An 11,839-nucleotide genomic window follows, 5' to 3' on the forward strand; every position below is an offset into this window, starting at 1 on the left:
CGCGCCCTCGGCGTCGCGCTCCTCAGCGCAGCGGGCGGGAGCATGAAGACAAGCGCCCGGTCGCGCTGGGAGCCCGCGGGACACGCAGGTGCGCGGCGCTGCGGACTGGCGGCGCCTTGTGACATCACGACAACAACGGTTCCGAGCTGCACAAAACACAGGGCCATTCCCTGGTTTCCAGGGTTCCAAACAACAGGCTGAAACTACAGCTCCTCAAAGGCAGCCCTAGGACCTGCGACAGCGCTCAGCGGCTTCGCTCCCCTCCCATCACCATCCTCTGCCCCGACCACTCATCTTTGCTCCTGAACATTCAAGTTATGTTTTTCGCTCACAGTTAAATTCCCATTTGGCCCACAACACACTTGGGAATCTCAGAAGAGAAATGAATCTTATAAACCTGTAGAAAGGATTATAAAGGATGACATGCCCTTATTACACCGCTGCCAGCTGTGGGAAGAGTCTCGAGTGTCCCTTCTCCCCACAGCAAGTGCAGACTTTCATTAGAGGTAGGATGTGGAAAAAATGGAGAGCAGGAGAAATTCTCAAGAGAAAACCTGCAGTTCTTCTGTTCATTTCCCCACAATCCTTCTCTTGCCCAGCTCTACACCCTTCCCTGCTCCCCAGTTTCTCTATGGTGATTACCCTTCCATCTCCATCAGCAGCTTCAGCACAGCAAGGGTCCCAACTGGCTGCTTCCCTCCTCCTTCCCGGTAATCCACAGCCAGCCTGGAGCACTGCGGGAAGACTGCTAGAGGAAAAGCATCCTGACCCTAAAGCGTACCTTGGACAAAGGCAAGTGAAACAACAAGCTGATGGGAAACTCTGCTCAGTTCCATGCATGTCCCATGGCCCACCCACGGTCCCATGCAGCTTGGCAAAAGCAACACTCATTAATAGCAAGGTGCCACGGGGCGCTTTAGTGCCCTGTCTTGCCAGCAAACTTCAGTCAGCTTAACGTACACCTTGCTTTAATTGAGGAATTGAGTTGGAAAAGAAAGGAAAGAAGTCTGCCCAAGGCTGCAGGAACGCAGAGCAAAGGAGGGAGGGGGGAACTGTGGCAAAAATAGGAAGATCTTGTTGCAGATGGCAGAAATGAAAGAGTGAGGAGTGACGAATTGTGCAGCAAGTCTCCAGAGAAGGAGCTTGGGCTGGCTGGGGACAGACCGCGCTGCTTCCACATCATCCAAGTGGAGGTCCCTGACGGACGTCGGAGTATTTTGGCAAATCTCTGGCGCTAGGACCCACGTGTGGCATCCTGCTAATTTCCTCCTCCCGATTCGCACTGCCCAAGAGGCCCCCAGGCTGCTGCCATTCCTTCTGCTCTCAGGACGGTACTGCCGGTCCCTTCACTCTCTAGCAGCCCTTCAGCAGCAGCACGAGCTGAAAACGATCTCTTGTTTGCCAGGACCAGGGGCGCCAGCCCTGCAGCGATCAGACATGATGGTAACAGGGGGGAAAAGAAATCCATTTTTGCTTTCCTAAATTCTCATTAAAGCCCATTAAAATGCAAACAGACTTGCACTGTTTCTTCTCCATGAGTGATCACTTTGCTGTCCCTGGGCTACATGACTGTCTCTTTGTAAATCCTCTGCACACGAGAAGAATCACGCTGTAGGTTTAGGTGCCATCAACCTAGGAAACCTTACTAAATATATATACTTATATATACAGGAATATAAGTGCACATATTCTAAAATACTAGATGTATTTTTAACAATGATCCCCACTTTTTTGCATTCATATTCAGCTTTCATATTCAGCTTTGAATTACCAAAGTGAAGGCCCGTGTGCCTCCAAAGACAAATGTGACGTTACAGATGCTGACAACCCCATCGCCACCCAGAAAGAATCGCGCGTGCAAATCATACAGCCGGGCTGCATCAAGCTATCTGCAGCAGAAACTACTCTATGTGTTTTCAATCCAGCCTAGGGGAGCTTCGGCTGTTGGGTTTTGGAGGGGTGGCAAGCTCCGTATTCAAAATGCTACACATGCACAATAAAACGGATTTTGCGCACACACAAACTTCTCAATTAGCACATGGGAACCAGTCACATCTTTGTGAAAATAACCCAAAACTCCTGCTCCGCTCAAGTAATTTTCCCTAGACAAGCCCACTGGCACTTTACTCTTATACCGAATGGCCTCCGCTTCTGCTGACAGACTTGGGGCATTCACGGAAAGCTTAGCGGATGCCCCACAAGCGAAAAGGGGAAAACTAAGTGTCCTGGAAAAAAGCTGCTTCCTTTGGCAAATGTTAAAGTAGCTGTGAGCAGGAGCTAAGCACTGGCTCCTGGTTCTTGGCTCCATGCCCAGATGCCACATTCTTCCTCCCAGGCCTTTGCATTAAAAGGCATTTACTGACTCAAGACATACCCTACCCTGAGAAATGGTAACTAAGAGGCAGCTCTGCGTGACAGTGACACACCAGTGTCACCTGCTTGGAAGCGGTGGTCAGGAACTGGGAAAAGCCACAGCTGGACAAGCCACTCGGCTCCTTCGCAGCGGCCTCGCAGCGCTTCTGCATTCCTCTCCTGTCCTGGATCACATTTTGGACAAGAAAACAGACTCTCAGGATCGCTCAGCGCTACCCCAGGTTGGTCAGAAGCAACGGCCTGGCATTTTAAGACATCAGTGGCTTAAACCATAGTGCCTTTATGAGGGAGCAGCAGAGCCAACAGGAAACGTGCCACCACAGCACTGCAGCCCGTGCCCCAGGGCACGCAGCGCTCAATCCTCCCTCCTCAGCAGGGCACAGCAACTGCTCATCGAGACAAGCTATTTTTGCAGGACACAGCCAATATATGCGAGCAGTACCCTGGGATAAGGTGCAGAACAGGAAAAAAATATCTGGGATATATCTGAGTTTATCTTCCAAGAATATAAACCCCCAAGGACTATCCATCTAAGGGCATCATTTACTGCAATTAATAATGAAACAACAATCCCACCGATAATCCTTAACAAGTCACTTAGCAGTTTAATGAGCTTTGGGGATAACCCTTTGGACTGACCTGCCCCGGCCACCTCTCACTCGCAGCTCCCAGACGTGGCTGCTCCAACAGAGTTTCTGGAACCATCGCGCTGAGGTTAACAGAGAAGGATTTAAGATATTTAATTCTTTGACTAGTAAGAAATGCGAAGTTCCCAGCTTTGGGAAGGGTTTCCTTTGCCCCACTATCTGGAAGCTCCAGCTGACACACCATTACCACTCTTCAGCGGGGGACTCCGGATGCCCCAGTGCATTCACACTGGAGGTGGGGTAGCTTTTTGAGAGTTAAAATGAGCTTAAAACACTTCTTAGGTACAAAGACTTATTCAAACAGGCTCTTCTGTGCTTCCTGCTCTTTCCTTTCTGGGTCCTGCAAGCAGAGAAGGGCTCAGCTCTTTCTGCTCTATTTTCACACTCGTTTTGTTTCAACGCAGAGATCTCCCGCACGTCCTCTCCAAAAACCAACCCTTTTACAAGCCTCCACCATGCCTAAATTAAACAGCATTAAATGGACCGTTTTTGTCAAACGGTCTAAAACTCACTTTTCCTGCCTAGCCGCTAGGACATACTCAGATTTCAGGTCGCACACCCTATTTAATACATTGCCTGGAGGAGGTTTTCCAGAAAGAGTGTCAAGATGTAGACAGAGGATGACTGCACACCAGTTCCTTACCCAGCAACTTACTGTTACATTCAAGAAATAGCCCAGCCTTCATTTCTCAGCCTTCCGATTTTTATCTTTTCCACCAGCCTCTCCCTTGTGCTCTTCTTTCCACGTAAGAACTATCAAACAAATCAATCAAGGGATTAAATGATACAACCTTTCCCATTGTATTTGCTCTTTTACTACAGTAGACTAGACCATCCCCATTCCATTCCATTCCAAGCTCTATGTATTTTAAGAGATTACGTATTGCTGACATTGAGAGTTCCCACACACACATTCTTGCTCTGAGGCTGCATGCAGACACCAGGACAGCTAAGACGTTCATTTACACTTAGTCCATATTTGAAAGATCTTCTTCTAATCCCAACTGCAAACCATTAAGGGAACTACAATTCAGCTGATTCACCAATTTCTGCTTCTGCTTTCTCCATGCTTTTCAAAATCAACAATGAAAGGAATTTCTCTTCTGAACGAAGAGAATTTCTGAAGGAATAACTTCCAATCTCAAAGCAACTTTCAGTGTTAACTGCATGCAAACTTTCAATTTGCTCAGCCTTCTTCCTACACTCTTGCCTGATTTGCTACCTCCCTGCAGGCCCCTTTAAGCCTGGAAATCTCTTTCCAAAGTTAATTTTATCTTCCTTTTATCTGATAACACCCCTAAGGATGGCACATTCAGTTGTGCTACCAGCAAAAATGAACAAGGGAATCTGAATGCTTTATGCGCCTGCAACATCAGGAGTAATTAGGGTTTATTTACTCAGTGGCAGCAGCAGAGAGCTGGTTGGTGAATGCAAACCAGGTTCACAACACACCTGATGTTATAACCAGTCTCTGAGAATTTCAGGTGAATTAATTTTTCAGCAATTAATAATTTAACACAGGCAGTGCAACACAAAAAAAGCACCAAGCTCTTCACATGTATGCCACTATTCAGAAATAATGTGCCTTTCCTCCAACAGAGCTTGACTCCCCTCGTACCCGAACGGAGAGAAATTCAGTCCATCCCTAACAAACCTGCTTGAAACAACAGGGACATCCACAGGAAACACAGAAAATCCCTCAGCCCTTTGCTCGGGCTGTAAAGACTCTCCAAGTGCAAACACGGACAGGACACTAAGAATCACTACTCTTAGTCCAGTTTTAAAGCCAGTGTAGAAGGTGGAACATTTCGCTAACTCCTGAAGCAGCTGAATGTTAAATCCATCGCTCATCTGGGAAGGAGAGTCTAATCCGCTCTCCGGCCGGGAATGCAGCCTGCGCACAGGGAACGGCGGCGGAGCCGTCGCCGCACCGAGCCGGGCGACAGAATTCCCGCCGGAGCTCGTTCAGCCGCGGAGCTGGGAACGGCACGGAGGCACGGCCGCTTCCTCTTGTACATCACCTTTAGAGTCGGCTTAAAAGACCACGCAATTTCATGCATGGTCCCTTACTGGAAGGGTCCCCACAGTGTTACTTGGGCATTCTCAAATGGAAGATATTCCTTATTGTGCTTAAAAACCCTCTATGCTGGTGGAGATTCCTGTTACACTGGCACTACCGACCCACCAAGAGAGCAACGGAAGATGGTGAAACCATAAACCTGCCGCTTTTTGCTACTTGGGAGCTCTGAGGGGACCACTTCAGCTTTCACTCAGCAGCTTTTTGTAGCCAGCACCATCCTGCCTTCCGGTGATACAGCAGCATCCTTCCCGCAGCTGAAATAAGGGGCATCCTCATTCCCAGCACTAACTGGAAGAAAATGAAGTAGAAAGTCAGCCAAATCCTTCTTTACTGCCACAGTTCTTTCATGTGGTAAGTTTTCCATACAGTCTGCCTTTTTTTTTTTTTTTATTTTACAAGCCAAACACTCATAATGTTTAAAAGCAGCCAACTTCAGCTGACTTAAACAACTCTTCAGCTAGGGTAGGACTCAAACTATTTTCAAATATTCCAAACTCAAATTATTTCCTGCAAACTGCTTTCTGGATTTGCATTTTCTCCTGCAGTTGAAGACCAGCAGACAGCCAAATTAAATCACGTTTAAGAAGTGACAGGATCTCAAGAGAAGAGAGTGAAACACAGTTTCATTCTTACAGCTGGCAGGATGCCATTTACCCTTGACTTTCTTTCTGTGTTTTTCTTTTTTGTTTGGTTGCTTTTGTTTTCTGTTTTAAAATAAAGACCTAAACCTTAATATATCCAGTTTAATCAGCAATTCTCAAGTTATTCACAAATTCACTTCCATAACCACCCTTAACCATACAGGTTAACAGAGGAGTCATTAAAAAACATAGTGGCTGGGAGTAAATGGCAGGTAAGAGCTGCTGAAAGACCTGTGACCATTCCTGCTCTCGCGAGGAAGACCACCTTCCTGAAGAAGGGACAGATCGAGACTCTTCCATGCTGTTCATCAAAACCTCTGGAAAAGAGCTGCTGCCTGGGTCTGTGGTTGAACAAATGCATAAATTGGAACTAGACAAGCCCCAAAATGAAGAAATAAGTGTCAAGTAAAGTAACTACAGGAAAAAACATGGTAGACTAGTCAGGAATGTTCTTACATTTCGAGCTGCCCATTACATCTGCATTTTCATGAGGATCAACATCTCTCAAATTGTGTAATATACAGTTAAGGGATTCTGATTTCCAAGAGAATATTAATCCTCTGTAAGAAGCAGCTGGAAGATGAGAAGTACATGGCTAACTGAATCTGGGGTTGCATGCAAACGCTGACTCTCCTGCCAGGGCACGGGCTCTCGTAACAAGCTATAAAAAAAGGAGCTTCAGGCTTTGTCTCTGAGTGCAAGAAGCATGAAGTGACCTCAGCAAAAATTGCTGTGCCTTATGGACTATACATGCTCCAGGCCTAAAACATGTTAGCCAATAGAGGTACCCAGTCAGCTACATCAGTAATAGTCAAAACACTTACTCACTGCAAAGAGTTTAAGAGTTTGCTAAATAGCTTCATCCTCCCTCAACACGAGAAACCAAAGCACCAAGAAACAAAAAAGCACCAAAACACCACGGCACCCCCTGAACACTCAGTTAAATCACATTTCCCTAAGGAGAACTAATTGGGAAAGAAAACGGATTTGTCATTAGTCTGTTAGCACAAATACTCATTCTCTGGCAGTTTTTCTTACCATTCATTTCATTTTATATTTCATAATGATTTGACAGCTTGATACACAAACTCCTGCTGGCGCAAGGTGCAACGTACACAGAACAGCTATCCTCACCTCCAGCTTCTCTATCTGGCTTGTATTCTAAGGCATTGCTACAGTTTAGATCAAGATCTTTCAGAAAATCTCCTGCAGTTATATATTGGTGCAAGTCAATTTTAGAGAGAATTGTTGAAAGGTCCATTGGCTGTTTAATTACTGTGATATAATCAGGTACCTACAAATTAAATAGATGGGTTCAGAGGTTTTATTAGACTTACACAATATCTACCCACATTATTTTAAAAAATTCAAATAAATGACTTCTTAAAAACACTGAATATTTGTGACATTATGAGCAGATAGTGGAATTAACCACTTACTGCTTGAAAAAGGAAGGGCTCTTTCAAAGGGCTTTGAAGAGGCACACTGTAAGGGAGAAGAAAGGCAGCAGGAAGCTGGGGAGTGTGTGTGGGACAGCGAAGGGAACAGACATGCAGAGCAGGATTTGCTTCCTTCAGCTTCAGAACATCTCAGTAAATACATTGGATTGAGCCACCCGAGCCAGGCTCTGCTCTGGGCAGCAGGAAATCCGCTGCCGGAATTGCCCTTTGGAAGCAGCTGCTCTAGGCATCTCCCTTAGGAGGAGATACCTGGAGCAGAGCTAATTATGTCTTTACTGGGAGCTTGAGAGGAGCCTCAAGGCTAGTTTAGGTGAGGACACCTCTATTTGTTTAGACTATTCACATGTCAAGAGCCTAGAAGGGAAAGACGAGGGATGCCCAGAGGAACAGGGCCCTTGCTTATACACAGCTGTATTAAAATTGCAACTAACTCTGAAGTATAAGTCTGTCAAGATGGGAGCACAGTCAGTAAATTAAATGAGAAAAAGAGGGACTTGGAAGGAAGATGAAACCACATGTCATTTATGGCTGATCCTGTACTGGGGAGTCAGAGACAAAATGGCAGGCGGAATCTTGAATTTTTTTTCAAACATCTGCTGTTCTCCTGTTTCCAGAGGAAACACTGACAGCCAACAAACACGTGGCAAGAGCTTTAGGCTTTATTCCAACAGCCCCAAAGAAATCTGACTGTTTATTTCAGAGTTGTAGCATACCTACATATCAAAGTCTTTCCCCAGGCAAACTCTGGTAGTAGCTGGTCTGAGTTTCTAGGAGGAAACCAGGGCTTTCAGTGACTACTCAAAAAAAGGACATTGAAGAGCCTCAGGGAGTCAGCAAAATAAAATACAAAACACTTTTTGCTCCTCCAAAAAGAAAGCTTTTTAGTGCAGTGCTAAAGATAAGCCTTTCGCTAGAGCACACCAACACTGGGCAGTTAAAAATACACCCAGACAGTACAGTATGACAGACCCAGAGCAGTTTACCTCATCTGCATCAACAGGGTTTGTGAAGGCCTTGAAACGTCTGTCAGTAGCAAGTCTGAGAGTAACATCCGTTAAGAAAACGCTAAGTGCACCAAGGGACTCCTCCTCCTGCTCCTCTGCCCCTTGCGTTTCTCCCTGTGGTGGTTCCCGAGGTTCAGGCGGCGGCGCCACCGGCAGCACTTCCAGGGCCTGCCGAGCTTAAGGGAACCAGAAAAGTTTATTCCATCGGCAGCACTCAAATAGGAGCACACACAGAGCTACTGATAGGAAACCCACTACCAAAACAAATATTGTAAGGCTGTTAACATACAGTTAGCAAATTTTTATCCATAGAATAGGCTCACCTGCTTTCTTTCTAGATGCAGGAGGTTTAGCAGCTTGACTTAAAATTAAGTCCTCAAAAAAGTTGCTTCTCTCTTCCTTAGCAGGCAACGGGATATCGAAAACTTCTCCATAATCTTCAATAAACAACTCCTGTATCTATGGCATGAGAAGGAAAGACATTTCAGGCACAAGATCAATACTCCAGAAAGAGGATTTTTTAAATTAAGCTTAATAATCATCTGAAAAATATTAATAATAATGTTATCTTCCTGGTGATCAAGGGCTAGATTTCTTTAGGTCAGGATGGCAAATAAAATGTCTTCTTTGAGGAAAAGCTCTAGAATTTAAGCTCAGGGAATGGACGAGCACAGGATGCACTGACAGAGTGATGACATTCCCCACCTTTGAGGTTTCCTGCTGAAATGGAAGCGAGTCCCTTGACTCACAAAACAACCGAGAAACGTTCTCAGCGCTGCTTTGTGTCTAAGCAAAATTACATGATTCAGAAGGGTGCCCTCGTAATAAAAGGATCCATTTGCTTGAGGGAGGACAGTATTACTTAAAGGATTCATAAAATGAAACTGAATAAAAGAATTGGGAAAAGTGTTGACAGAAATACCTCATCTTGGAGATCCATGTACGATACGTTTCCTGTTGCAAGCAACAAATCCAGAGCAAATGCTGGAATGTTTTCTAATAGCATTGTAAAGGTAGTTTCCAATGCAACGCCAGCAGTTTCCCACCATACATCGATCCACGGAATATAAATTATACTCGGTGCTGTCCTCTGAGCTTCTCGGATAAACTAGTAAAATGAAAGCTTTGGTTAAGAGCAATGAACCAGGAGCACAGGCTGCTCATAAATAACTACACATCAAACTGGCCTAATAAAATAGAAGTGCATAAAGGCAACGTACCAATAAACAAACAAACAAACAAACAAAAAACCTAACCATGCAAAACTTATTAATAGTAGAGTAAAATTTCTGATTTGACTCAAAAATTGAGAGAGCTACACAGACAGAGATCCAGATTGCTGCCTGATTGCAAGACTGCTTACATGTAAGTTAACTTCTAAAGAGCCGCACGACTCAATAGAACATCTGTGCTTACGTGTCCATCTCTCATCAAAGCTCAAAATGTGATAATACAATAACGAAGTACAGTAAAAGCAGACCACCTCCATTAACAATTTCACTTACCTCACTTGAGCAGTTTACAGACAGTCAGTGAATCTCATGAGATTAAAGAGAGAAGAAGAAGAAAAAAAAAAGGATACCTGTGCACATATTTCCTCTGGTGATGAGGCACTAGCAAACAGAACTGGCAGGTCCAGGGTATAAACTGGAAACTTTTCCAGGGCGTGTGTGACTGCAGGCGCCAAGTAGGAGCTTTGCCCATGGTCTGGCTCTCCAGAGAGCAAGAGCCTTGGCCTGTGACACGTTGGCTGGTGAGAAGCATTTCTAGAACAAAATGAGAAAATAGCAAGCTTAAAACACATAGTGATGAATAAAGACATCAGTGTTAATTTGCTCTGTCTCTGGTTTCTCTTGAGAGAAGACACAAGCAGCCTAATCTCTTTCCAAAGACACAGCAAGCTGAAGTTCTGAACCTAAAAGGGGACAGGCATTTACCTCCTGAAGTCAAGGAAGTTTTTCTTCTTTTGACAAGTCTTTTCAGGAAAAGTCTCCTCATCTCCAAAGGCTGAAAGTGACTCCTCATCACTCCAGATGAAATCACTTTGTAAAGTAGCGTTCATATCATCTGGAAGACAAGAAGGGTTTGTTAACTTGCCTGGATAGCCTGCATGTCTCACTCTAATACAGCTTCCAAAGCAGCCCCCAAACCCACTTATCTTCTATTTCTCCCTTGGATGGGCTCACACTAAGTGCTGTTTTTGAAGACTTGATCCTACCACAGTCTAAAGAGGTTGCACAAGGCTCTACAAAGCTCGCCTAAGTCTTATATTTTGCAAAAGTTTTATTTCCTCATTGGCCAAATGTCCATTTTTTTCCCCCAAGAACAAAGAATTGTGATTATCAGCAACAACTCCTGGACTTGTTAGTCCCTCACACAACCCACGAGGCTGTGTGTCTGGAATCTGTATCCCACGGTAAAAGTATGGGAATTAAATGAATGTGATAGCCACCAATGGCCCTTTGTCTCAAGACTCCTAAGCCAGGGTGTGTAGATCAACCCATCTTCTGTATAAAGATCCTCCAAGATCCCTCAGGGAGGAGAAGGTAGAAGCAGAGAAGAGAGAGGGGAAGCAATTATGGATCACCTAACATCTCTGCTTGCACTTGTGGCTTTCTGCCTGTTCTACCAATAAAAATGAACCTAGCAAGTCTCCAGGTAGAAAAGCTAGCAGGATGTTGCCAGGAAATCTGATGCATGTGATCTCACACATCGCACAGTGTGATCCACAAATACTTCAATTCATATGAGGTGAAATGATGATAGCTAAAACAACAAGTAGTTTTAACCAGCTGTACATGTTATTGTCTTACCTTGCTGCTGGTCCTTCTTTAGGACAAGTTCTGCGTGGGGAAATACTCTCTGCAGGACTTGTAAAATTCTCTGAAAAGTCTTATTAAGCAGTGGTTTAAAAATGGGTGATAATGCTTGTCCGGGCAAAGCCGCAGACCTCTGTGAAGCTGGTACAATTCTTTCCATAGCCATGAAAAAATCTTTTGCTGTTATTTTAATTGAAGAGACATCTAGCTGCAGTTTCTCAGGGCTTCTGTATATCTGAGGGTAGCAGTGCCACAAAGCACGGAGGGCAGCTTCAGCACATGCGGACTTGATATCAGCACCACAGTATCCTAATAAAACAGAACATCAAACGGAGCATTATGTCAGGCTCTGGCAACACAGAAAGGTCAAGGTGCCAAAGTGCAACACGCGAAGACTTTGCATGCAGGTTAAAAACAGTGTAATAGGAAATGTGAAAAGTGTTGCTGCACTACAGAGGTTTTGTTAGCCACCCTGCACACTTACAAACCAGCCAGACTTTTCTCCTGAACCTTCTAAGCAAAACTTTTCTCCTGAGGAAGTTGCCCCACAAGCCACTCACTGTTTGGAGAGACAGAAAGTAAAGCAATAAGTGGATGGAAGTGTCTCACTCTGATGGCTTTGAGGACACGGAGCTGGCTCCCTGGCTAGTTGTGCAGCGAGGTGCAAGGGCCTGGTTCCCCCCTGCCATGCGCCACGAGCTGAAACTCCCACAGACTCAGTCACATGCAGGAACTCACTTGATTTTTGAACTTACCAGCAGCTCATCAAGGTACGTGTCACATGGTTTAGGGGTCCAGTTTCGTGTGTGAATCTT

General features: G+C 45.0%; 1 protein-coding gene across 1 annotated transcript; it reads right to left on the reverse strand.

Moving 5' to 3' along the window:
* Positions 1-9,724: 9,724 nt before the first annotated feature.
* Positions 9,725-11,313, reverse strand: LOC148595527 (ATPase family AAA domain-containing protein 2-like). The gene is made up of 3 exons (XM_088520379.1): positions 11,019-11,313; positions 10,143-10,272; positions 9,725-9,971 (listed from the first exon to the last, which is right to left on the reverse strand). The coding sequence occupies exons 1-3, from the start codon at positions 11,188-11,190 to the stop codon at positions 9,725-9,727; spliced, it is 549 nt and encodes a 182-aa protein (XP_088376505.1). The 5' UTR covers positions 11,191-11,313.
* Between the last annotated feature and the right edge of the window lie 526 nt (positions 11,314-11,839).

The sequence above is a fragment of the Tinamus guttatus genome, unplaced genomic scaffold, assembly GCF_059628265.1.
Source record: "Tinamus guttatus ecotype Peru unplaced genomic scaffold, ASM5962826v1 Tinamus_guttatus_pri_ptg000087l, whole genome shotgun sequence".
In the NCBI taxonomy this organism is placed as follows: domain Eukaryota; kingdom Metazoa; phylum Chordata; class Aves; order Tinamiformes; family Tinamidae; genus Tinamus; species Tinamus guttatus.